A 27,802-nucleotide genomic window follows, 5' to 3' on the forward strand; every position below is an offset into this window, starting at 1 on the left:
AATACGGTCAAAAAATGGTGCACGACTAAAAAAAAAAATGTGTGAACACGATATGTGAGTGACTAAGTGAGGTTATAGACGCGCGTTTTGACCGTATAGCTAGACACGACTCAAAACTGGACACAGCATTCGCACAAAATCGAGAAAAAGACTGACAGGACACTTTCCTGGCACCGTGTCACGGTGCAGACTGTCGTGACATGGTACGTTCTACCGTCAGACGGTAGACTTTCCCGTGACACGGTACAGTTTTGGAGTGACGCGGGAAATTTTCCGAAAACGGAAAGAAAAACGCGTTAAGGGTTTACGCGGAAAGGACACGGAACGTCCCGTGTCACGGCAGACCTCCCGTGTCACGGGAAGTCCCACCGTTAGACGGGAAGGGTTCCCGTGACACGGTCAGACTGTACCGTGACACGGTCACTTCCAGTCCATTTTTCTGTCTAAATTCATTTTTAACCCTAACTTCTTTCGGCTTTTTAAGTGCCGATTGATAATTTCAGGCTTTTTTCTGACTTTTATTATTCGGGCTAAAATAAGAAAATAATAAAATAAAAATAAATAAAATATTTGGGCCAAAAATAAATAATAAAATAAAAAGGTTTGGGCTTAAAATTAATTAATAAGCTTGGGCTAAAATTAAAACTATGCTTTTACCAAACATCAAGACTAATCCATGGACCTTTCAAAGGTATGAATTTAATAAAATACGATTTTTTAAGCACTCTTGGGATTAAATACTAAACCCGACCAATAGAGGCGGTGAAAGGTTATTTATCATCGGGTTTGGTTTTGGGGAGACATTTTTAGGTGTCTACAAATAGCAACCCTGGAACAAAAGGAAAAGCTTGAGCAACTCTACGGGCGTGAGGTAATTCCTTCACGGTGGTTACATCGCCCTACTTTAGAAGCATTAGGTTTATATGATTATGTTAGGAGATTTTTGAACGATATTGGTATGAGGAAATTCTTTTATATGCATTATGCCACTTATCGTGAATTAACCTGTGAATTTCTTTCCTCTTTGTATGTTTATAGCCATAAAAATGGGCCAAAATTAATTTTTAGGTTAAATAATAGAAATATTACTTTAACTTTTGTTGATTTTTGTAAATTGTTTTATTTGGAACCTGATTTACCTCACCAATGGCATGCTGAATACAAAATGGAAGACATTTATACTGCCTTGACTAGTTTGCTGGCGCCTAACGCCCAACATGCTAGTGCTAAACCAATCCATCACCTCGTTCCTAAAGTTTGGCAACGATTTGCTGGTGTTAGCTTTTTAGGTAGGAACGAGCCCCATAACTGTCAGACCAATAAACTTGCTGTTATTGGTCATTATGTGTTCGGATTCTGGAAGCTAAAATAGCTAGGTATATCATCTATCACTTAGCTAGGCATGCTACGGCTAATAACACTGCTACTACCCCCATCCGTCTAGGCGGCCTTATCACCAGGTGTTTTGGGTGTTTTTGTCCCTCGGGAGAGTTACAGCACGAAGACTGATCCGACGTGAGCTATACTTACAAAACAAACGGAGACACCGGTTGGGTGGTGCTCCGCCTCTGACGAACAAGTTAGTAACTTGAAGGGAGAGAAAAAGGTGTGAAAATTTAGGTGGGTCTCTGCTCGGATTCCAAGCTCAGATGTCTCTATCACAGAGACAGTTTGTAATAAATGGTAAAAACGTGCCCTCCAAAAGAGGGGAATCTCCCTATTTATAGGGTCCTCTGGATTTATGCCTCTGATTAGGTCGCTGAACCCTAATCATTGGTGGGCTGCGCCGCATTACGGCTTTCTCCGGATTTGGGCCTGAAGGCCTTCATTTCCCCCAGGTTTCTGGAGTGACACGTGTCCAGCAAGGATAGGTCCACTTTGGGCCATCCTGGGGCTGACACGTGTCATCCTCTGATTGGAACACGTGGCGGGGTAAAATTACCCTAAACATTTGCCCCTCACAGATGTGAAGTGCACGTCACGTGGCATCTGTGGCACGCGTCACGCTCCGGTTGGTGGTAATCTAAACACCAAAAAGTAACCGTTCGCCTTCCGAGTAAATTACGAGAATGCCCCCGCACTTGCCCTCTGAGAGAAAATTTTCCTCATAATTTTGTACGTTTACAAAAATTTTCTAGAGAAATAACTTTGAGAAGGCAGAAGTCATCCGTTTGAGTCAGGCGCAAGCAAGAAAGCTCGTTCTTCGTCAACCGAGTCGGACTCGTCTATCTTCAGATATCAAATCTAAAGGTACCATCTCTGCCTCTCTCATCTCTTTTTCTTGTTTCACCGCTTGTACATATTTCTTGCAATAAATGGATGCATCACCAACACACACGGCACAGCCTAGGTTAGAGTCTAGCCGGTCACCAGGGACGGCTGAGTCTAGGACTGGGAGTGCCGTCTCGGGGTGTTGGGACCACCCTTTGGCTTGGATTTCGACCATTTATGTGTCTGTGCAGGACACAATGGCTCAGACTATGCAGACGACCCCCGATCCGGACTACAGAAGCGAGGGCTCAGGCGGCCAAACGCCTGAGGGAGAAACGTCTAGTCAGAGAAACCAGACGGCTTTGGAGAGATCCCCTCCGCGCGCCCCTTCAACTCCCGCAGATTCCTTTTTGGAAGAATGCGACCAAGGCGGCGATGAAGCCGTCTTAGTGACTTTGACACAAAATGAGGAGGAGACGGAGAGCGACAGCTCCGCCTCAACCTCTGAGAGCAGCGACGACTTGCCCCCGCTTGAGGATAGCAAGGAGGAGGAGAGGAAGAGGTGGAGTGAGAAAGACGACCCCTTCAAAATTCACGTCTCCACCAAGGACAGAGTTCAAAAGGAGGAGAACTTGAAGAAATTTACACAGATGCACCCGTTAGGAGACGGGTATAGAATCAGAGTGCCGCCTGAGGATGGCACCATCGCCTGGGAAGACGATCAACAGAACGCCAACAGCTACTTCAGCTGTTTTGAGGTGGCATTCAAGGTCGGTCTTCGCTTTCCTCTTCACCAGGTGGTGAAGGCAATCTTGAGAGGCTACGGCCTCGGAGTCTGGCAACTTACCCCCAATTCTTGGGCAAACATTTTGGGGTACGTTGCCGCCTGCAAGTTTCAGGGGCTCCATCCCAGCTGGGAAGCTTTTGCTAAGATGCATTATCTTAGCCGAAGCCCAGGCGGCTAGAGGGCGTGGTATACTTTAACCACGTATCCCCAATACATGATGAACTTGGACAAGGTGTCAAAGTTCGACGGCTGGAAGCACATGTTTTACCTAATGTCAGCTCCCAACAAGCGGGAGAACTATGAATTCCGCTAGTACAATAAGAAACCCAACCTGATGGGCCGGAAGTGTGCTCTTCCCCGGATCCCGGATGAGGATTTTGATAAAATCATCGAGGAACACTTTTTCGGCCTCACAGACGCGACCTTGTCATCCGGGGAAACAATAAAAGTCCCCAAGAACTGGATTCCCAAGAGCGCCTGGTTCAGCGACGAGTGTTTCTTGGCAGCCTGCGGGCTAGGACACATGTTTACCAAACGTATGCGCCTGAGTTTACATCCGCCTGTAGTGCGTTTGTACCAGAATTGATTGAAGATATATTGACTGATTTTTCCTTTTTGCAGAAGAAGCTTTAAACATGTTGTAGACGGAGAAGACTCCCAAGCGGTCCTCTACAGTCATCTGGAAGGGGCTTGCGGAAAAAAAGGCGGTCGCAGTCAAGGCCAAGGTAAAAAACACTTGACCCTTTCTTAGATTGGTCTCAAAGATTATTTGCTCCGGATGCTAACTTTTACTTAGTTATTTTTGCAGGGGGGAGAGGTAGGAAAGACGTTTGAGAAAGATCTCAAACGGGCTAGGGAGGAATCCACCTTCATTCTTAATAAGACCAAAAAATCCACCTCCGCCTCAACTCCTGGCGCCTCGGCCAGGAACCAACAGATGCGGGAAGGGGGTGAAACAAGAGGATAGGCGGCAGTATGTGCCTCGACCTCGTCACCCCCTTATCAGCAACCAGAGGGTGCACCACGCTTGGCCGGCTCTGAAGGTAAGAACCCTTCTGAATCCTCGCCTGAGCTGGGGTGGCCTTTGCGAGTGAAATCCCACTCCCAACGTACGTCATCCTCAGACGATCGGCAACAGATAGGTTCTACCTTAATTTCGCACTCATCAACTATTGATTATGGTGCGGATCAATCTCCCCGCTGGCCAGACGTCCAGAAGCATGCTAAAGCCATGCTGGAAGCGGTGAGCAAGAAGGACAAGAATGATATCCCTGGGATAGAGACGTTCAACCTGGAACGAATCTTGTCCCTTCTGGCTGAGGTAAGAAACTTAACAATTTTTTCAAATCCTTTTCAAGTGCTTTACTCCGCCTGTAGTACTAACTTGATATGCTTTTTTCCAGGCGATGCTGCGGGTAGACGGGCTCAAGCGTCCTTATTCCCGCAAATGGGAAGAGGTAAAAAGGGCCAAGAAGTCCTCCACAAACGCTGATAATGTTGCTTTATACTCCACCATCGTAAATGAACTTGAAACTAAAGCAATAATAATGGCACAGGTGTCAAAAATCCAGCAGCGGGAGGCGGATCTTAAAACGGCCAACCAGCGGGCAGGCAACGCTGGGACGTCTCAGAAGGGGGCGGAGGAAGCCAAGAAAAAGGCGGAGGAGAGCCTCAAGAAGTCTGAGGAGGCGCTCAAAAAGGCCCAGGCAGACCTTGGCACATTGCAAGGTGCTTCTGAAGAGAACACCAACCTGAAGACCAAGGTCGAGAAGCTGGAGAAGGATGCTGCTCAGGCTCAGGTGAACTTTGCAGCAACCCTGGAGGCGGAGCAAAACCGCCTGGTTGCTGAGAGTGATGCGGACAATGACGCCCGCATGAAGATCGCCTGGGCTGCCTTGTACCCAGACCAGGATTATGGCATCTAGGCACTTGCTCACAGGTACGCCGAAGACGTGGTGTACTTGAGAGAGAAAGGTGAGCCAGAGCATGAGTCCTTCGACACCTGGGTTAACGCCAACAATGAGCCCCCCACGCTTGAGCTACTTGGTCCAGGTGAAGCACTAGAAATTCCCTCAGATGGTGAGGAAGAGGACCAGGAGGAGCCGCCTGCAGGCCAGAAGTGATTTTTCAGCGGCAGTATGCCTATCCCTCTTTTTTTTTTCTTTAATTCTGCGGCAGTATGCCAAAACTTGCTTTTCCGGCCTGCGTGCCGTGTATTCTTGTTTTTACCAGCTGAGGAGCCGGGTTAATTAACAATTTCTCTTTTCCCGGACGGGGTCCGGTTAAAATTTGATCATTGGATTTCAATTAATGTTTGGTTGGTTGGAATCTTAATTAATGTACCGACTGAGTCGGTTTTGATCATTGGATTTCAATTTTTCAGTTTTTGCATTTTTGCGTATATGCCTGATTTTTGCCTAACTTATCAAAAGCATGCGGCTATTTTTTTACCTAGCTTAGCTTATCAAAAGCTTGCCTAACTTATCAAAAGAATGCGGCGATTTTTTACCTAGCTTAGCTTATCAAAAGCCGGTTGTCCTTGCCCCTGGACGACTGTCTGGTTGGTTTCAAATGGAGTTGGTTGATTGACTTGGGAACGTCTGATGCTGCAAAGAGCATAATACGTTTGTAAGTCAATCAATCACAGTAGTGATTTCCCCAAACCAAGTGCACAGCCATACACCAATAGGCGATCCAGACACTAACAAGACGGTGTTTGTCCGTCTTGGTAGAGATTGCATAGCCATTGCACAATTCTTTTGCCCCAATTGGGGTAGAAAGTGCAACTTTGGAAAAAATAACCTAAGTCAGAACTTCAGCCGGTGACCGACTGATGCCCTAGGGCATCCGGTATTCAATATTTTGATTGTTCCTCACAGGTCATTCTGGTCAGACGGCTATGAGTTGACCAATTCGGTCGTTCAATTTTTGCCGTCTTCATAGGTATGTAGAACCGACAAATAGTCTGTTCTCTGCAATAATTGCACCCGAAGGGGTGTCGCCGGACTCCTTTGTCCATGTTGGGAGAGGTGATTTTATAAAATGAGCAACCATCCGGCCATTTTAGCCTTTGGTCTTGTTTGAGACCGGTTGTATAGCCACTAAGCGTTTATGTGCTTAGTTTTTAATCGGATCATCGTTACAACATTAAATTTACACCAAGTGTCAAACTTAGTTATTTTAAACAAATAAGCCCCTGATTAGGTCACTCTGACGTAATTCTATTTAGCTGCGCTGAATTACGGCTTTATCAAGATTTGGGCCCTGAGGGCCGCCTTTTCTCCAGATTTTGTGAATGACACGTATCAAAAGGCAATTGGTCCAATTTGGACTAATAGAGGTATGACACGTGTCATAAGCTAATTGGCCCGCGTGGCATGGGTAAAATTACCCAAAACAACTACAGTCAGGCAAAATATTATTTTGTTTGATATTAGCTTTAAAGTTACAAATTTACATTTTCAATTCCATAGTATGAATGTCATGATTTAAACTCTTGATAAGTGTACACCCTAACTTCTTAAACTAATATATACATAGGAATAATAACCACAAATCTCTCTTCTACCTAAGATTAACACAATATTTTCTCTACCCTCTCTGTATAGTTCTTTAATTTTCTAAAGTTTTTCAGTAGAATAAGAATTACTGCTAACCCTGACCCCGATGAAGAAGATAAATAACATAAATTACAATTGACATAGGGGAGAAATAACTATTATGAATCTATTAAGCATTAACAAGAAAAGATACTGAGCTAATATGATAATAGAGTTGATTAATTTGTGGAACTATTTGATTAAGTCTACTATGCTAGACTAATCCCTTGAATTAAACTGTTCTTTTTATTGATGACTTCAAGGTTTTTTTTATTTTTTACTTCAAGTAATTATAATTTATATTAAAAAGTACCTTTTGCGTTCTTAAACTGTTGTTCTTGACTTTTTAAAATCCTTCAATATTAAACTTTTGTTCTTATTGATGTCATGCATGCGATTATGAATCTATCTCCTTGGGATACTAATTTATGCCGTCAAATAAGAACAACATATGGAGGAGCTAAAGAAAGTGCATAGAGCTAACCTTCACTATTACTTTTATAGATAGATTTTGCCAGAGTGACATTCAACGGTGGTGTATTTCGCCAAGGCTCGCTATACTCGCTTGATTTTTTCTTCTGATTGGGAAAAATACAATGACCACTGCATAAACAACAATATATCCATCTACAAATGATCGAATTATATTTTTTAATAATACTAGTAGAAATTATTCATTTTCCAGCCAACATCACTTCTTCGAGGACCGCTGCATCAAAATCCCGCTTAGAAACAAGGCAGCGGGAAAAGGCACAAAAATTATCCCGCCCTTATCTTCTATATTGGCGCTCATATGAAAAAAATAATAATAAAAAAAATATGTAATGTGTCGCAATCTAATGCAATGTATATGTGGAACCAACATACATGATATCCTTGTCACCTTCTTACTTTTAAATCCCTTAAATGCTTGGTAGCCTGGTAGGTAGGGGTGTTCAAATTCGGATCCCGGCTTTTTCGGTACCTAAAAAGGCGGGTACCCAAAGCTTCGGGTAGTTAAATGCTCGGCCCATGTCCCGACCCGGTTAAACCGGGTACCGAAATGCGGGCTATGATTCACATATTAACTCTTCAAAATTATTAAATACATAGGAGTAATTCTTGATGGTGGCTGGATTTGAACTCCTTTCTTTCTTTTCCTTTCTTCAATCTCTTTCTCTTCCAAATTGTTTGCTCTACTACATTAATTTTCTTAGATCCTTTCTTATACTATGGGTTGAATCAACTCAGGTTGTTGTCGGAGCCAAGGATTATCTAAAATAAATATGGTATTAGTTATCTCAGAGAAGATGATTTCTAGGGGAACATAAATATAGAATAATTAGAACGATAAAAAACTTATCTCTATAGAGGAATCAGATGAAAGAGGAAGAATGAGAAGGAGAGAGATGAGTGAATGAGGAGATAGAAAGTGGAGAGGAGGGACATTTGGGTGCGGCTACAAGAAGGAGATTTAGGAGAGAGAATACAACCCCTTTTTTTTGGTCAAAACCTATTCAAATTGAAGGATAACCTAGAAGAAAAAAAAAATGGTTTCGGGTTGATCGGGTACCCGACTTAGTTATAAGCCGGCCCATGCCCCGACCTAAATTTTTATGTTTTTAACAGGTCGGGTACCCGACCTCAAAAGATGACTAAAATTCTCAAACTACCCGGATTTATTTTTGCGGGTCATCGGGTCGGGTCAACCGGGTCGGGTTTTTTTTACACCCCTACTAGTAGGCATGTGTCCATGCATACATAATTACATATACAAAGTATCCGTTAGAACTTGGTCCAAACACAACTACACACTTCAATCTTTAATATTTTGAGCTACAAAAGATACCAGTATTTTGAAATGGCTTACCGGCAAGTAACAAGAAAGCACATTAAATACAAAATAAGGAATTCACCTCGCCATATGCGATGATGTTTATTAAAGTTTGATAGTCTTGCCATAATGTTTGCAAACGTCTAAATTACTCGACATAAAACCACCATGCCAATGCTTATGCACCGAATACACCCTAAATGACTAGGGAGTTGTGCTTTAATGCTCGTCTTTGAATATGGATCATAACATAATAAAATAGCTGCTTCGGTCAAAAAAATGCTACAGTTTTAACTATTGCTCTAGTTCCAAATACACCCTAAATGACTAGGGAGTGTAACCTGTCTACATCAAAAAGATGAAATATGTAATGCCAATTGTTGCTCATACATTCTCAAGTACATTAATTATCAGATAATGATCAAGTAACGGAAGGCAAGCGTATACAAAGAAGCAGCAATGTGTGACATATGATAGCATGACATATAGGATTAACAGACCAGATAGAGCTTCAAATCTTTAATGTGCACGGGTCATTTTCATTTTTGGCCCAGCCTTTTTCATCTGACGAGTACGTTCTTTAGCTTCTTTCTTGCGAATGGCCTCAGCACTAAGCTTTGCTTCAGCCTCCTCCATCATCTTTCTCCTATCGGCTTTCTTTCTTTGCAAATTCTCTTGCCTGGCATTCTGCAATTCTTTGTATGCTTCTTGGGCAGCCTTGACTCTGGCAGCATCAGTTTTGGAACGTGCCTGTAATTGCAGAAAAGATACCCATTAATAATGAATGAGAAATCAGATTTAAACATGAACAATAATATGCAAAACCAATACCTGTGAGCTCAGTTTGTATCGTCCAACTAAATCAATGTAATATGGCACTAGAGCCACAAGCCTAGTCATGTCAGCCATGTTCTTATGATTGGGAAGAGCAAATTTGAACATTAACTTCTTTTTATGGACCCCAGAATGTTGGTCTGAGAAATGCATAGAGATAAAGTACTTCCCAAGCTTTTCAAAAGCCTTCTCTCCCAAGACCTTCAAAGAAGAATACATTTTATTTAGAATTCTCGTGTAAAAAAAGCTACAAACGTGCATGCAGATTGCAGAGGAGAGACTATCACAGCACAAAAAACATGGATGGTAGAGTACAAAATAAATATAAAAACATGAGCACAATTCAGCAATTGATTCCCAATTCCAAAATCTGAAAAGATAAAAGAACCCAAGATTGGAAGAGAGAGGGAAGAGGCCTGAGAAATTTTCAAAGTAAGCTCACTCTAGTCCCTTTCACTGCCAAATTGTTACACAGATTGCTAAAGCAACTCAAAAAGGAAAATTTGCTTCACAATTTACACATATTTGCTCTTATAATAATAAACTTATCAATAACTCTACAGCAGAAAAATGTGATATTACTCTATAAGTGATACTACAACAGATGTGAGGTATAATGATGGGCAGAAACCGAAAGAGAGAAATAGAGCCAGTGACACAATGAACATAATTTCAACACATAACAACATGAAATTTTCAATCACATATATCATAGCTCATCTTCCCTAACAAGCAGAAATTTCCATCTCAAATATTCACAAATTGCACCATTAATAAAACTGTCAGAAATTTCTTTTAAACTCTTAATTTCCCTATATTGGAAATGAGGAGGGTAGGGCGTGTAGTAACTCTTCTACTTGACTATCCCCTAGTGAATTATTTCACCACAAAGTTTTTAGAAAATACCAAGCAAAATTAACGAAATACCCATAGTTGAATTGATTAATCATTTGACACAGAAGACAAGTTATGACATTTCACACAGCTTTAAATTAAAGAGAATAGATAGAAAACAGGGGAAGGGGAGGGGGGGAGAGAACAAAAAAAATATTACTTATTTTAGAAATAATTCAAAAAAAAAAAAAATCTTTTGTTAAAAAAAAAAGGAAAAGAAAAGAAGATGCAACATATGAAATAATAAAAAGGGCAAATAATGGTGGCAACTAGATAGATAGGAGAAAGATTGAGCACAAACTTGTACTTCCACCATTACTATTGCATCATGTAGAGTTTTACAATTATTGATGCAAATCTGAGACAACTAAAATCTTTAATTATCTATTAAGAAAAACTACTACCTCTGTTTCTACTTAATTGTCCTATGGGGAATCTTTAATGATTTCAATGCTGATGGAATCTAATACTTCGAAACAATTCTTGGTTTCCAAATATGTAATACTATGTAATACTTAGATTTTTCTTGTACAATGCAGTTTGAAATTGTTTAATCATAATATAACATTGGAAATTGTGCAAAAAGCAACAAAAAAAGATTGAAACAGAGAGGGTATAAAATTTGACATTGTGAAAGATGAATTGATACAGATCTAATAAGAATCCGCATGACTATATTTGACCGTTAATTTAGGTTAGCTCAACATCAGTACCAGGAATAAATCAACACACATTACGACATTATTATGTCTATAAAATTGATGCGTAAAGTTAAAACGAGTATTAAGATTGTTTGAGGAAAGAAAACGTATACAAGTAATTGCCATCACTGTAATATGTAACTCAAGAAGAAAAGAGAACAGTGATCTATAACCCAACTTCCTCAATAACCATTTTTTTTTTCAATAATGTTGCTTAAGCAACCAAGAAGTTTGCAATAAAAGACATGAGGTTTATGTTCCTGTTGATGATTGATTTCCTAGAAAAGAACCACACAATTGATGAAACTTGGAGCAAAGGTTATACATTCAATCTTTGTCAAGTACTCTCTCAAATTCTAAATCTCACAATTACCAGCCACATACAATTTTGAGAAATCTTAAGATAATGGGCCACTCTTCATATCTATTAAGTTGAATATTACTATTATTATTTCAATCCCATTGAACATAAAACTCTCTATATCTTCTAGGATTTGATGCATTAGTATCATAAAAGATGCTTGTTCTACAATTGTATAATTATGAATGATGATCAGTTAAATCATGAAATTTCAAGCCAATGCCTTGAAATTGACTTCCTCCCACTTGTGGTCAATGAGGGTTGGAGTACAGAACAATCAATAACACTCACAACACTTTAAGCTACCAGAACCTTCCCGGAAATATATCATAAAAATTAACAGATGAAGTTAACTAGCATACCCATCTTCTTCCAATATATAGAATGGATTCAACGCAATGAAAATCTTTAGCAATAAAACTAAACCTTGCCTCCTTCTACCCATTGCTCTTCTGTAGAAAACCCATATACAATTTCATCTTCTCTAATCCGAAAAAAAACAATCCAGTATATATATATATATATACATATATATATATATATATATTGGGGGGTGGGGGGGTGGAGGGAGAAGAAAATTATGGCTCAAAATAGAATGAACAATCCCTAAATTTAGGGGCTTGTATATAAATACTATTTTAATTTTTTTTCCACCAAGGAAAGAGCACTTTATAAAACACTATTGCAATTCTAACATGACTCCATAGAAAAAAGTCAACTTTATATAAAATCAGCCTTTTCAATTCTTGATGAGATCTACTAACTTATCACATCAAACCATCAAAGTAATACATTATAAACATTATATCAAGATCATAGCTTTAAAAAACACCCACAAACAATCATACATATCAAGCCATCATATATAAGTCTAGCTAATTTTCAAACAAGGTAACAAATAAACACAAATTTCTCAATAATACAATCACAAAAAACCCATGACAAAGTTAAAACCATAATGTATTAACGACGAATAAGAACCCAAAAATAGAGAATTATACCTGATCAATCACAACTTCAGTGATTAAATCACTAGCAACCTCCTTAGACTCAGAGACAACACTCAAGTCCTCAGAGAGCCACTTTTTATTACTTGGTGTTGGCATCAAAGAAGCAAATCTCTGAAGATCTGGCAACTCCTTAAGCATAGTTTTCGCCGCCTTCTTCCTAGCAACCGCAAAAACAACCTGATCCATGGCTTCGTCGTTCATATAAACCTCGAAAGTAATTTCATCTTTGGTAGGCACAACAGCATAGTAAACCCTGGATATTAAATCATGTCTACTCTTCAACTCCAAAGTAGCCAACAACCCTTGGCAATAACGCCGACCACTGGCATAAAACTTAAACACATTTTGACCTTCTTTCAACAACAATGGCGAATCCTCCCCTTCGCCGACCCCAAGCAGGGAGAAATTCTTCTCGAAAATGGTATCCTTAGTTGCAAATTTGGCAGCCCAAGCTAACGCCAAATTCTCATTCTCCTTCTTCCCACTAAAATAATTAATCCCAAACACAATCAAGAAGCTAACACAAGCAATTTCAATACTGTAAACGGAAATCAACGACTTAGGATCAGCAACGAATTGGGTTTTCGCTACAAACTCATCCTCCTCTTTTTCCTCCTCAACAGCAGCACCCTCACCCTCACCCTCCGTAATTTCAGGATATTCTTGATGGGATTCCACAGGAAGACCCTCAAACTCGTCTTCATCCCAGTACTCAGATTTGGGATAAGAATGAGATTCTTTGGTTTTAGGATCTGAAGGGGGAGGAGGGCCGTGGTGCGTCTGCGAATCGGATTGGGTTAAAATCGGCGAAGGCGGGAGATCAGTGAGATGAATATGCGAGTCAAGTGGGTCATCGACTTCATCTAGTTCATCGCCAAAACCTTCGAATTGGGGAGGAAGAGAGGCGTAGGTGGGGAGAGAGAGGTGGTGAAGGAGGAGAGAGAGAAGAGAGAGAAGTGCGAGAGTGTACCAGAGTGCGTCGCCGCTTCGAGGGGGTAGTAGAGAGGTTACTGGTGTGATGTATTGAGAAGTCTTCGATCGTTTCGCCATCTTTGGTTGAGCAAAGAGAAAGAGAGAATGAAGAGGAGGTGATGATTGATTATGGTTGTTTTTTTTGACAGGATTATTGTTGTTTGTTGCCAACAATAAATGCAGCCTGGCTTTTATGATTTATCAACTTGTTTTGGACTAATAAAACACTTGTTTATGCAATTATGCTAAATATGTCCTCTTTTTTTTTTTTACACAGTATTTCCTCCAGTTTTTGCTTGGCCTTGTGATCACAAAAAAAAAAAACCAAAAAACAATTAAATAAAAAAAGTCTTGATTGTAAAAATTATTATTTGGAAAAATATAGATCATGTTTTCAACTCAAGGTCTTATACCCACACCCCGACATAACGCAGCGTTCCCCCACTAACCTTTAGCAACTAGTCTTTAAAAAAAGTTTTTATAATTGGCCTTAATGTGTTTGCATGGTCTTTAATTATAACAACTAGATGAAGCCCGTGCGATGCACGATTTGTTTGAATTTTTTAAAATAATTTTTTTTATACATATATTTATGTGCTAAAATTTGTTATATATTTAGATAAAATTCCTAATATCAAAAGATAATATTTTATATTTAATTAATTTAAATTGGAAAATCTTATTCGCCAATTTTGCTTACGTGGCATTTGAATTATTTAATTATAAAAGATTTTAATAATCTCCTATTTAATTGGTTACTACTAAAATTTATAATCCTACTGGCACTCTAAGAAAATTAGATCCTATGTGGCTCTCTAAAAACTCAAGAAAAAACTCCCCTTTATATATATATATTAGATTTGCATATCATATCATATAACTAATATATAAAACTAAACTTTTAGTCAGGTCACGAGACAGCGACACTTGGCGTTCCAACTTTCCGCCAAGTGTCGCGCCACGTTCGATAGATTAAAATAGACTTCATAAGATTAAAAAAAGTAAGTTTAGAATTTTATTTGGATAGAATTTTAGGATAAAATTGTTAGTTTATAGTTTTATTTTCGATAAAATACCAATATTAAATTGAATTATAATTTTATTCAAAATATTATTATTAGTTTTTATTACGTACCTACTACATAATGTAAATAAAAATTATCTTAAATTCAATAAATACCCGGGCATCGCACGGGGCACCAAACTAGTAGACAATAAATGTATTAGATGTTGTATAACCGTGCAATATTGTTCAAAACTTTAGTAGAGTTAATTGAGTTTTAGTGAGAAAGTGACAAAAATTATAAAGTCCTATAAATGTTAATGTTTTTGGTGCTCGGTTTTGATAAGAAAGTTATATTGTAACACCCTAGAAATTCCTTTCTTTTAAATACCCACTTTACTTTTTTTTAAAATATGATTTAGGAATATCTAAGACATTACTGCCACCGTGAAAACGGCTAAGTCAATTATCAAAGATACACAGCGGAAGACTTAAAAACCGTTTAAACAAGTCAACCAAACGAAAGTAAAGTTTAAAACCAAACAAACAAAGTCAAATAAAATCAAACTACAACTTGGAACCATTAAAGACCCTTATTCACAACCGTTCCAAAACCAAACCTTTGTGTTAGTCCACATAAAATATGTCATAAATAAATAAAGCATAAAACACATCGTAAACTAATGGAAGCTAGCAAGATTCACTCTTCTCTCATGCCCCATCATGAATATGCTTCAATTCCTGAAAAGTTTATCTCTACTTGTCTCCACTAGTCTCCATTAAAAATGGGTCATCATAGGGCCAAGATAAAGACATGGTCAAACACACAAACACACACAATCAGCAAAGCTGAGTACATAAGCGTAATTAAACACACTAACATGCTTTCACCTATCGAAACACCTACCTTATTGCACCTGTTTACAAGCACACACAACAATCAACAAGACACATTAACTAGACACTAAATAATTCATTTAGCGTTGATTACGCATCAAACGGGTTTCCCACTATCCTCCCCCAAATAAATTGAGGTTAACTGACACGGGAGCTAACCGTGCCAGCGACAAAATCACTCAAAGGTGGCGGAATTCCTGCGCATAATAATAAATAAAAAGGAATGTACAGCGTCTTGTACTCCATTAGAAGTTATGGTTAAATATAAAACCCCATAACTCCCCCCCATTGTTCATACTCAAGGTATATACGTTCCAAGAGTTTTGGTGCATAATCTCTTTCACTTTACGTTATTTACATGTTATTGGACTTGGTGATGACTCTCAAAGCATACTAAATCAATCAACAATATTTATTCAATCAACCAAGCATACCAATTTAATTCTTGAATAATTTGTGACCACATATTATTTAATGTTGAACCCTTTTTAATTCTACCTCAGTGTCAAAGACACCTTAAACGCATAAAGCGCCAAAAATCCTATCCCTTAGTGTTAAAAACACCTTAAGTGCACAAAGGCACCAACATACAATTTATTCCTTGTGTACATAGACACTTATATAGCTCCTTCCTCATGCTTAAAGCATCAATAAAAATTATTTGAACCATAATAAAATTCCTTTTCAATATTCCTAACATAATTAAACATGTAGTTTAATTAATCATGCATTCTAACATGCCATAAATAAAAGTGTGGTTCAAACACAACATGCCAAACATTAATTTTCCAACTATTAATCCATCTCAAATAAATCATACTTTCTAATTTAATCACCAAAATCAATAATCCACAATTTCCAATCATAAACCTTAGCATGATACTATTTAGGATTAATTGAATCAAGTCTAGCATAATACCACATCACTAAAACTATGCTATGTACGCGTACGTACCTTGAGTACGATTTTAAAATTGCCACGACTAGTAGAAATTGCTTACTTCAAAGTCTCCTACACATTAAAATCATAATAGAGTATTAAAATCCACTCTAAACAAATTTTCAGCAATATATACTATTTTAAAACCCCTCATAATTTAATTAAAGTAAGCTGAAATTATATTTAAAACACCATAGTTAAGTCCCAATTAATGGGTAATTAAAATTTCTTCAAGAAACATAATATTAAGTGTTCTACATAAAATTCTAGCACTTTATTTTAATTAAAACTTGCTGTAATTAAGCCTTAAAACACTTAAAACAAAGGTCTACCCCAATATACATCATAATCCTTCAATAACTCATAAATCAAGAACCTAGGGTTTCAAAAATTGGGGCTTTTTAATTAAAAACCAAATCTGAAAATTAATTAACATAATTATAATCATCAAACATCAAAATTAAATCCCCAAACTTATAATTTACAATTAGATTAAAGCCTAGATTAAATTTGAGTAAGAAAGATTTGATTTTAAATTTTTTTTTCGAAAGCTCCGACTGCCGACAGCAGGCCGCCGCCACTGCCGGCTGCTGCCAGCGCTGGTGGTCGCCGCTGTTGCCGGCTCGTGGCTGGTGGTCGGCAGCCCACCGGTGGTGGTGGTTGCCGGTGGTGGTGGTGCGAAAACAAAAAGGGGAAGGGAAGGAGAAAGAAAAAGAAAAGGAAAGAAGAAAATAAGGAGAAAAGGGAGAGAAGTTTACCTTGGGTTTTCTCCACTCTGGGCAAAGTTGAATTTCCTCATAAGAGGGTTATTTATACCCCTTCTCTATCACCCTTTTTACTCTAAACTTTCCTCCTTTAGTTTTTCCTAATCCCTTCCCTACTAAACTTGTTAAAATCATAATTTCCTAAAATAAAACCCCAACTTTTATAAAATAATTAATTAATTAAACTTTCCTTTAGTAAAAAATATTCCCAAACTTACATAGGATAAATAATTAAAACATCATAATTAAAATACTAAAATTATTTAAATACCCTTATAAAATACATATTTTAAATAAAATATGTATAAAAATACGGGGTATTACAATCTACCCCCCTTAAAAAAAAAGTTTCGAACGAAATTCAAAACTTTTCCTCTTTATGTATAGTATTGTTGTACTTTTTGTTATTCCTTTACTCCTTTGTGTCTCTTTGAGAGCACTAATACTCAAAATACTTAATAGAATTTGTGCAAAAAGCACCAAAAATATGTAAAATATAGGTAAAAAGCGCGAAATTCTATCGCATTCTACCCCCCTTAATGAAAACGAGTTACGCCCTCGTAATAACTCAACATACCTGAAACAGCTCCGGGTATTTCTTTTTCATTTCATCTTCTGCCTCCCAAGTGGCTTCCTCATATTCTTGGTTAGACCAAAGTACTTTCACAATGTTAACGTTCTTATTGCGTGTACTACGCACTTTACTGTCAAGAATCTTGACAGGTCTCTCCTCATAAGTTAAGCTTTGATCTAACTCAATGGATTCGGGTTGTAGCACATGGGATTTATCAGGAATGTACCTTCTCAATTGGGACACATGAAATACATCATGTACTTTACTAAGCTCCATAGGTAAGGCTAACCTATAAGCTACTTTGCCTATTCTTTGTAGTATTTCATATGAACCAATGTATTTTGGACTGAGCTTTCCTTTCTTTCCAAATCTCATCACTCCTTTCATTGGTGACACCTTTAACAACACTTTATCACCAATTTCGAACTCTTCTTCCCTTTGCTTTAAGTCTGCATAACTCTTTTGGCGATCTTGAGCTACTTGAATTTTAGCTTGAATTTCCCTTACTTGCTTAACTGTATCTTCAATCATTTGAGGCCCTAGGATCATAGTTTCACTAATTTTGTTCCAACAAATTGGACTACGACATTTCCTCCCATACAAAGCCTCAAATGGTGCCATTCCTATGCTCGCATGGTAACTATTATTGTAGGAAAATTCAATTAAATCCAAGCTATCTTCCCATCCTCCCTGGAAGTCTATTACACAAGATCTCAACATGTGTTCCAAGGTTTGAATGGTTCTCTCAGTTTGCCCATCTCTGGCAGGGTGAAATGTCGTACTCATCTTAAGTGTTGTACTAACATTTTCTTGTACACTTTTCCAGAATTTTGAGATAAACCTGGAATCTCTATCATATACAATATCCTTTGGAACCCCATGTAACCTCACAACATGTTTGATGTAAGCTTTTGCAACTTTCTCCATTTTCCAAGTTTCTTTCATTGGTATAAACACTACTGATTTCGTAAGTCTATCCACCACTACCCAAATGGTATCATTTCCACTCTTTGACTTAGGAAGGCAAGTCACAAAATCCATTGAAATGCAATTCCACTTCCATCCTGGAATTTCTCATGACTGCACCGTCCCTTGAGGCCTTTTGTGCTCTATCTTCACCTTTTGACATGTTAAACACTTTGCCACAAACTCAGCAACCTCATTTTTCATTCTAGGCCACCAAAACATCTTCTTCAAATCCTTATATAGCTTGTCTCCTCCCGGGTATACAGAGTAAGGTGTATTGTGGCCTTCTTCCATCAACTTTCTCTTCACTCCCTCACATTTCTGTGGTACGCACCATCGATCTTTGTACCTCTAACTCCCATCTTCGTGAATCTTGAAGTCTGTAGTCTTTCCCTGCTTAATTTTCTCGCGAATCCTATCCAACTTTACATCTCCCTCTTGGTTGGCTCGAATCTCGTCGAATATTTTTGGTTGGATGCTCAGACTCACAAGAATACCCGCTGGTACTCCCCATTCTACAACCTCTAGATTCAATTTCATAATTTCCCTACATAATTCATTAGCTACTACTAACGAGTTTATTCCATGACTAGTTTTACGACTTAGAGCATCCGCAACCACATTCGCTTTCCCTTCGTGGTATTGTATGTCTAAATCATAATCTGTCGTATACTCTAACCATCTCCTTTGACTAGAGTTCAAGTCCTTTTGGGTGAAAATGTACTTTAAGCTTTTATGATCTGTGTAAATTCTACATTTCACTCCATACAAATAATGGCGCCAAATTTTTAGTGCAAAAATGATTGCAGCTAATTCCAAATCATGGGTTGGATAGTTTACTTCGTGGGTCTTTAACTGCCTCGATGCATATGCAATCACCTTCCCATTTTGCATAAGCACGCACCCTAAACCATTCTTTGATGCATCGCTATACACATCATACAGTTCACTATCATCCGGAAGTGTAAGCACTGGTGCTGTAATTAGTTTGTGTTTCAAGAGTTGGAACGCCTCTTCACACTTATCATCCCACTCAAACATCTTGTCCTTCTTCATCAAGGTGGTCATAGGTTTGGCAATCTTGGAAAAATCCTTGACAAAACGCCTATAATACCCTGCTAAACCTAAGAAACTTCGCACATTAGATACTGTCTTGGGTGTAGGCCAACTCTTAACAGCTTCTATTTTGGCTGGGTCTACCTCTACTCCGTCCTTGGACACGAAATGTCCCAAAAAGGCTACCTTTTCCAACCAAAACTCACACTTAGAGAATTTTGCATAGAAGTGGTTTTTCTCTTAGTGTTTGCAAAATTGCCCTTAGGTGTTCTGCGTGCTCTTCCTTGCTCTTTGAGTAAACCAATATATCATCTATGAACACTACTACAAACTTATCCATAAATTGATGAAATACCCTATTCATGAAATCCATAAAGATTGCTGGAGCATTTGTCAATCCAAAAGGCATAACTGTAAACTCGTAGTGTCCATACCTTGTCCTAAATGCGGTTTTAGGAATGTCTTCGTCAGCAATCCTCAATTGGTGATACCCAAATCTCAAGTCGATCTTTGAAAACACTGTGGCACCCTTTAGTTGGTCAAACAAATCATCAATTCTTTGTGAAGGATACTTATTCTTTATGGTTACTTTATTTAGTTCCCTGTAGTCAATGCACAACCTCATACTTTCATCCTTCTTTTTCACGAATAGATTTGGCGCTCCCTGACGAGGGGAAAACTAGGTCGTTATCTAATCTTCCCTCGGTCAAACTAAATTTATAAACACTTAACAAACCTAAATACGAGTATAGAGGCAAGTCAAGGGTCGAACCCAAAGGAACGGTAATGTTCAAGCACTTTCAATTATGCGCCTAAGCTAGGTCGAAGACGAAGGTAAGAGAGAATACTAACAACTAACAAAACAAGTAACCAAGGAAATAAAACACTAGGAACGGGGATCAATAAGTAATCATGTCAATTGCAACAACTTGGGAAGAGCATGCCAATAAAAGGTTGTGAGGACTAAATGATAAGAGCAATCAATAGGAATCAAAGAGCTATCTCCTAATTGTTAAGCTAGGGTCCACTATGAATAAAAAACTAAGAGAATCACAATCAAAACCAATTGATAATTGCAATTCCTAAATCAATTGTTCATGTCATTAGCAATTACAATGCAATCTAGCATAATTCTCAAGGCCAAATTGAATTACACACATGCAAACCTTCACTAATCACTTTAATCTCAACAATCAATCAACACAATTCCCAAATTAATCACAATTAATCAATCATACAAGTTTCACCCAATTCCTAGCCAAACAACTATTCAAGAATCATCATCTATCAACTAACAACTATGGAAATCAAGAATCAACAAAATACCAAGAACAATTACACTAATCAAGCATCAAGCATCAAAATTAAACCAAACAAACATCAAATTAAACAAAGAAATTGAATGAGATAGAGTTTAGAAATGCTCATTGATAATTAAGGAGATCTCCAACAAAATTGTCACACTTGCATCTTCAATCTCTCAATCACCATTGAAATTCCTCACTTTCTCTCTCTAAAACTACTCCTAATCTAGCCTAATCTAGCCTAATCTAGAGAGAGAAGTTCTCAACCTAAGATAGAGAAAACTATTCTAAAACTAAAGAATTACATCAATAAAGAATAAAGGAAAACCAAAAACTATATAAACAAAAGGAGAAAAGAAGCTTAACATCGTAAAAGACCCAGAAACCCGCGCCCGCGGAGGGGAACGGACACCCTAATAGCCGCGCCCGCGGCCTAAGCCCGCGCCCTCGGGGAGCCCTTGGGACAACCGCGGGTGCTTACTGTCCAAATATGGCAGTTTTGGAGCTGCAGCAACCCCGCGCCCGCGGTGGTTTTCCAGGGCCAACTTCAAAAGGCTGTAACTTCCGATCTAAGAATTGTATGAAGGCGTGCGACCTATCATTGGAAATCTCTTCAAGTCTAGTTTCCAACCCCAACTTGAATCACCCTAATCCGATCTGTAGAACTTGAGATATGCTAAAACAATGAACAAAGGTCCTATTTGATACTTTGCAATCCTTCGTTTTACTTTGTTTCAAACTCAAATTCAATTCCGAAAAGTGCATATTTATCCTAGTGGGTGCTATTTTCAATTCCCATGCATATAGCCCACGACGTACCTACAAAACAAGACAAAGAAACGAAGAAGCAAGAGAAATAGCCGAGAAATGAATAAAATGATAAGAAAGCCATTAAAAGCATGCATTTCTCCAAACTAACACAAAAACACGCGAATCGAGCATTATTCTCTAAAAACATGACATAAACGACTGCAAAGGAGCATAGAAATATAAAGAAAACATAGCCTAAAGGTGCCATAAATGGCACGGATCATTCCCCAAGGAGAAGCACTTGGTCTAATGTATCCCTTTTCCAATAAATCTTGCAATTGCTCCTTTAATTCACTTATTTCTGCAGGTGCCATTCGATATGGTGCCTTGGATATTGGGGCTGTTCCGGGAACTAAATCTATGGTAAAGTCGATTGCCCTCTTAGGTGGCATTCCAGTAATCTCCTCTGGAAATACATCCAGGAATTCATTGACTACTTCTATATTTTCTGGATTTGTCACTTGTTCATGGTTCATATTCCTAACACTACAGAAATATACTGGATGTCCCTTCTTCATGTATTTTGCTAATTTTAGCACTGATATTACCCTTGGGCACTTGGTTTTACCATTCATCTGGTAAGTCACTGATTCATTTCCGCTTGTGACCATCTTCACTTTCTGTGATCTACAACTAATCTCAGCATTATACTTACTCAACCAGCCCATTCCCAGAATAAGATCAAAGTCACTCAACCCAAACTCAATAAGGTCAGACGGGAATATCTTTCCTTCTATTTCTAAAGGCACATTTCTAAAGGTTTTGGTATATTTCCCTACCCCACCTGTCGGAATGGTTATGGGTAAATCTACTACTTCTACTGTCTTTAAACAGTCTTTAAGTTTTGAAACAATACCCTTGGAAACAAAAGAAAAAGTTGCACCAGAAATCAAACAATACTTTAACAGGAATAGAGTTAATAGAAAAAGTATTAGTGATAACATCTTTCGTGGCATCCGCCTCATGCCTACTTAGAACATTCAGTTTCCCTGCAGTTCCACCCTTCTGTTGGCTATTCACACTGGTGGTGTTACTGTTCTTTGCCCCATTTTGTTGCACTCCCTTGTTCCTAGTAAAATTGTTGTTGTTCCCCTGGAAATTTCTCTAGTTTCCTCCTGAATTATTGTTGTTTTGCCTGTTCCCGTTGCTATTCTTGGAGAAACACTCATACTCCCTATGCCCAAGTTTATTACAAACACGACAAGCGACCAAATTTCCCTCGTAATCCTTTCCAGGGTGGTTATTCCTACACCTCTTGCAAAAATAAATCCTCCCATTCTTGTTATTCCCCTGGTTATTGTTTCTAGCCCCTCCGTTGTTGTTACGATTTCCTTGACGGTTATTACCCTGGAAGTTATTATTGTTGTGAAATTTATTGTTATGGTGGTACTTCTGCTTCCAGAAACCTGCCCCACTTCTTTCCTCTTCTCTCTTCCTTCTATTTCAGCTAACTCCTTCTTCTTCTTCTCCTCCAATGCATAAAGGTGTGCGGCCCTTCCATATACTTCATCCAGGGTCTCAAATACTTGCCCGCACAGCTTTAACTGCAAATCAGTAGTTAAACCACTCTCCAACTTCGTAGCTTTTTCTTTCTCCGTAGCGACATACTCTTTAGCAAAACGGGACAACTCAATAAACTTGGTGTAGTATTCCGTAACTAACATCCTTTCCATCTTAAGGTTTGAGAATTCCTCAGCTTTTTACTTCTGCAAAAAGCTAGGATAAAACTTGTCTCTCACTTTCTCTTGGAATTTAGTCCAATTGAACCCAGGTAGCGCTCTAATGGTAGTCTCATTTTGTTGCCACCAAAGGTCAGCTTCACCCATCAGATAGTAAGTATCACAATTCACTTTTGAGTTCTCAGGGCATCCCACAGCTCCAAATATAGTTTCTCAAATTCCCTCAACCAGTTTCCCAATATGGTAGGGTCAGGCTCGCCTTGATATGTTGGTGGCTTACTTTGTGCCACCTTCTTAAAGAGCTCCCCCTGAGCATCCCCATTACCAGTTGAGTTTTTTGCCAATTGTTGGGCAACTGCTGCCAATTTCCTCACTACTTCATTCAAATCATTTTCACCATTACCAGAACCTCTTCCCCCAGCCATTTTGCTTCTCCTGAATTGAGGACAAGGGTCTATATTAGAAATGGCTATGTTTAGTTCTCAAGACATACACTCATCTATTACTTAGCACTCTTTAAACATTCATAGTAAAATTTGAAGCTAACAATTTGGGATAGCGAAAGCTAAGAATTCCCTAAATTCGTAGCTTTGTCAATTAGTTATTGATTGCTAACCAACCATACATTTAATAAAGCATCACATAGATAATAATAAAAAAAAATTCCCATAGATGCCCATAGCTTAGAAATATTTATTGGAATTAAGTTGCTTGGAATTTTGGTTATTGAAATAGTGATGTGAAATGGGAGATTTGGAAAATAAATGAATTTATTTATTAAAAAAAAAATTTTGACAAGGAAATAAATAAGGTCTTATTAATTAAAATAGACTGAAATTACTAAAATAAAAATTGTTTTCTAGAGACTTGTGTGGTCATGCCACTTATTAATTTAAAACTAAAATAATAATAACTAAAATAAAGACTGTGAATTCATGACGAGGAAAGTTAAAAAATCTAATCCTTTCGAATGTTGTCCCTTTTGTTAGTGGATTGTTTGTAGCTTGAAAGATCAAAATCAGAATCATTTGACTCCTCCATAGGTTCAGGTGACTCAGGTTCAGGTTCTACTTGTACAAACTCCCCTTATTCCTCCTCATCCGATGAAATGTCTATTATTATTGGAGTTGGAGGTGGATTAGGATTAGAAATCTCCATAAGTGAACTATCTCCCTCTTGTTGTTCTCCATTTTCTGCCTGACTACCCCCTGACGAAGAAGAAGAATTTCCTGGTTGTTGATTAGGAGGAGGATTCTTCCCTACTGGATTACCGTAGTAGTGGTCAGGGTAGGGAAGATTTAAGTGCTGACAATGAGATTTCTTCACTCTTACGAGATATTTAGTTAAGAAAATATAGTCTGGATACCACTGGCCATAATAGTCTTTGTATCTATGGTAATTTGGAATGTCTCCTGGAAGGTAAAAATCAGAAAATCTCTGTTTGACAGCAATGTAAGGGGGCTCCTCTGGAAGACAATGGACAATCATAGCCGAAATACGATCAGGGGTGTCATAAACTCTGTCTCGTAAGACATTGCTCATGTAGGAACAAAAGTATCTGATCTTTTCTACAAAGTCGTAGGGGTGTTCATTATGTTTCTTCACAAGAGATCCCATTTGTATAAATTTGCTAGGAAAGATTGGCATCCTGTAGAGAAAAAGCTTAGAAAAGAATTCCCTTCCCAAAAAGAAATAAAACAAATTATACAGTCTTGTAGGAAATTAAGTTTGGTGTTCAATCATACAATTTCGAAGGATCACATAGAATAATACACATATTGCATGCTTTCATCAACAAACATCTAGTCAAACAACATGCTTGAACACTCAAAATAAAATTATGCACACAGAGAATAAATTAAATTCTAGCCTATACGCCCTTTTCTTTTCCTACCAAGCTCACCAACATGTTAATAAAACCTTTTAACACATAATTCTTACCTTAATCCTTGCTCCCTGCAAAACTTTAAAAAAAAATATTTTTACCTTTCTAAAAAAAAAATTCGAAATTAATGGGAAGAGGGCCAAAATTTCGGCTCTACTAAAAAAATAAATTCCGACACTCAAAAAAAAAATCGAGTGTCCCCCATAAAAAAAATCGGACCAAAATAAAATAAATGAATAAAAAAAAAATTCGGCCCCTTAAAAAAAAATTAAATAAAATCGGAACAATTAACATTGCATAATATAATTAACACTTGGCCAAGTTTAAATCATAGTAACAAAAACGTTTTCGGGTTAGTGGTAATTTAAAATCTCAACCTAAGCTCCCAGATACCACTTTGTAACACCCTAGAAATTCCTTTCTTTTAAATACCCAATTTACTTTTTTTAAAATACGATTTAGGAATATCTAAGACATTACCGTCACCGTGAAAACGGCTAAGGAAATTATCAAAGATACACAGCGGAAGACTTAAAATTAAAAAACGTTTAAACAAGTCAACTCAAAAGTCAACTAAACGAAAGTAAAGTTTAAAACCAAACAAACAACGTCAAATAAAATAAAACTACAACTTGGAACCATTAAAGGCCCTTGTTCAAAACCGTTCCAAAACCAAACCTTTGTGTTTAGTCCACATAAAATATGTCATAAATAAATAAAGCATAAAACACATCGTAAACTAATGGAAGCTAGCAAGATTCACTCTTCTCTCATGCCCCATCATGAATATGCTTCAATACCTGAAAAGTTTATCTGTACTTGTCTCCACTACTCTCCATTAAAAATGGGTCATCATAGGGCCAAGATAAAGACATGGCCAAACACACAAACACACACAATCAGGAAAGCTGAGTACATAAGTGTAATTAAACACACTAACATGCTTTCACCTATCAACACACCTACCTTATTGCACCTGTTTACAAGCACACACAACAATCAACAAGACACATTAACTAGACACTAAATAATTCATTTAGCATTGATTACGCATCGAACGGGTTTCCCACTATCCTCCCCAAAATAAATTAAGGTTAACTGACACGGGAGCTAACTGTGCCAGCGACAAAACCACTCAAAGGTGGCGAAATTCCTACGCAGAATAATAAATAAAAAGGAATGTACAGCGTCCTATACTCCATTAGAAGTTATGGTTAAATATAAACCCCATAACTCCCCCCATTGTTCATACTCAAGGTATATACGTTCCAAGAGTTTTGGTGCGTAATCTCTTTCACTTTACGTTATTTACATGTTATTGGACTTGGTGATGACTCTCAAAGCATACTAAATCAATCAACAATATTTCTTCAATCAACCAAGAATACCAATTTAATTCTTGAATAATTTATGACCACATATTATTTAATGTTGAACCCTTTTTAATTCTACCTCAGTGTCAAAAACACCTTAAACGCATAAAGCGCCAAAAATCCTATCTCTCGGTGTTAAAAACACCTTAAGTGCACAAAGGCACCAACATACAATTTATTCCTTGTGTACATAGACACTTATATAGCTCCTTCCTCATTCTTAAAGCATCAATAAAAATTATTTGAACCATAATAAAATTCCTTTTCAATATTTCTAACATAATTAAACATGTAGTTTAATTAATCATGCATTCTAACATGCCATAAATAAAAGTGTGGTTCAAACACAACATGCTAAACATTAATTTTCCAACTATTAATCCATCTCAAATAAATCATACTTTCTAATTTAATCACCAAAATCGATAATCCACAATTTCCAATCATAAATCTTAGCATGATACTATTTAGGATTAATTGAATCAAGTCTAGCATGATACTACATCACCAAAACTATGCTATTAACGCGTACGTACCTTGAGTACGAATTTAAAATTGCCACGACTAGTAGAAATTGCTTATTTCAAAGTCTCCTACACATTAAAATCATAATAGAGTATTAAAATCCACTCTAAACAAATTTTCAGCAATATATACTATTTTAAAACCCCTCATAATTTAATTAAAGTAAGCTGAAATTATATTTAAAACACCATAGTTAAGTCCCAATTAATGGGTAATTAAAATTTCTTCAAGAAACATAATATTAAGTGTTCTACATAAAATTCCAGCACTTTATTTTAATTAAAACTTGCTGTAATTAAGCCTTAAAACACTTAAAACTAAGGTCTACCCCAATATACATCATAATCCTTCAATAACTCATAAATCAAGAACCTAGGGTTTCAAAAATTGGGGATTTTTAATTAAAAACCAAATCTGAAAATTAATTAACATAATTATAATCATCAAATCTCAAAATTGAATCCCCAAACTCATAATTTACAATTAGATTAAAGCCTAGATTAAATTTGAGTAAGAAAGATTTGATTTTTAAATTTTTTTTTTCGAAAGCTCCGACTGCCGACAGCAGGCCGCCACCACTACCGGCTGCTGCCAGCGCTGGTGGTCGCCGCTGCTGCTGGCTGGTGGCTAGTGATCGATGGCCCACCGGTGGTGGTGGTTGCCGGTGGTGGTGGTGCGAAAACAAAAAGGGGAAGGGAAGGAGAAAGAAAAAGAAAAGGAAAGAAGAAAATAAGGAGAAAAGGGAGAGAAGTTTACCTTGGGTTTTCTCTACTCTGGGAAAAGTTGAATTGCCTCATAAGAGGGATATTTATACCCCTTCTCTATCACCCTTTTTACCCTAAAC

General features: G+C 37.8%; 2 protein-coding genes across 2 annotated transcripts; both read right to left on the minus strand.

The window, feature by feature from the left end:
- Positions 1–8,487: 8,487 nt before the first annotated feature.
- On the minus strand, positions 8,488–13,594 carry LOC110704026 (uncharacterized protein At5g49945-like). The gene is made up of 3 exons (XM_021881819.1): positions 12,202–13,594; positions 9,242–9,445; positions 8,488–9,160 (listed from the first exon to the last, which is right to left on the minus strand). The coding sequence occupies exons 1-3, from the start codon at positions 13,258–13,260 to the stop codon at positions 8,930–8,932; spliced, it is 1,494 nt and encodes a 497-aa protein (XP_021737511.1). The 5' UTR covers positions 13,261–13,594; the 3' UTR covers positions 8,488–8,929.
- A 7,864-nt stretch (positions 13,595–21,458) lies between these two features.
- On the minus strand, positions 21,459–23,169 carry LOC110704055. The gene is made up of 3 exons (XM_021881841.1): positions 22,843–23,169; positions 21,738–22,395; positions 21,459–21,505 (listed from the first exon to the last, which is right to left on the minus strand). The coding sequence occupies exons 1-3, from the start codon at positions 23,167–23,169 to the stop codon at positions 21,459–21,461; spliced, it is 1,032 nt and encodes a 343-aa protein (XP_021737533.1).
- Positions 23,170–27,802: the final 4,633 nt, after the last annotated feature.

The sequence above is a fragment of the Chenopodium quinoa genome, unplaced genomic scaffold (assembly GCF_001683475.1).
Source record: "Chenopodium quinoa cultivar QQ74 unplaced genomic scaffold, ASM168347v1, whole genome shotgun sequence".
NCBI lineage: Eukaryota > Viridiplantae > Streptophyta > Magnoliopsida > Caryophyllales > Amaranthaceae > Chenopodium > Chenopodium quinoa.

Excerpts from the sequence above, each read along its gene's own strand:
- LOC110704055 (XM_021881841.1), bottom strand. The coding sequence starts at position 23,169 with ATGGAAAGGATGTTAGTTACGGAATACTACACCAAGTTTATTGAGTTG. Across the intron at positions 22,396-22,842 it reads CAACAATAATAACTTCCAGG|TATTGTTTGATTTCTGGTGC; the intron begins GTAATAACCGTC and ends TTCCTGTTAAAG. Across the intron at positions 21,506-21,737 it reads AAAGGGATACATTAGACCAA|GTACGTCGTGGGCTATATGC; the intron begins GTGCTTCTCCTT and ends CTTGTTTTGTAG.
- LOC110704026 (XM_021881819.1), bottom strand. The coding sequence starts at position 13,260 with ATGGCGAAACGATCGAAGACTTCTCAATACATCACACCAGTAACCTCT. Across the intron at positions 9,446-12,201 it reads CTGAAGTTGTGATTGATCAG|GTCTTGGGAGAGAAGGCTTT; the intron begins GTATAATTCTCT and ends TCTTCTTTGAAG. Across the intron at positions 9,161-9,241 it reads GATACAAACTGAGCTCACAG|GCACGTTCCAAAACTGATGC; the intron begins GTATTGGTTTTG and ends CTGCAATTACAG.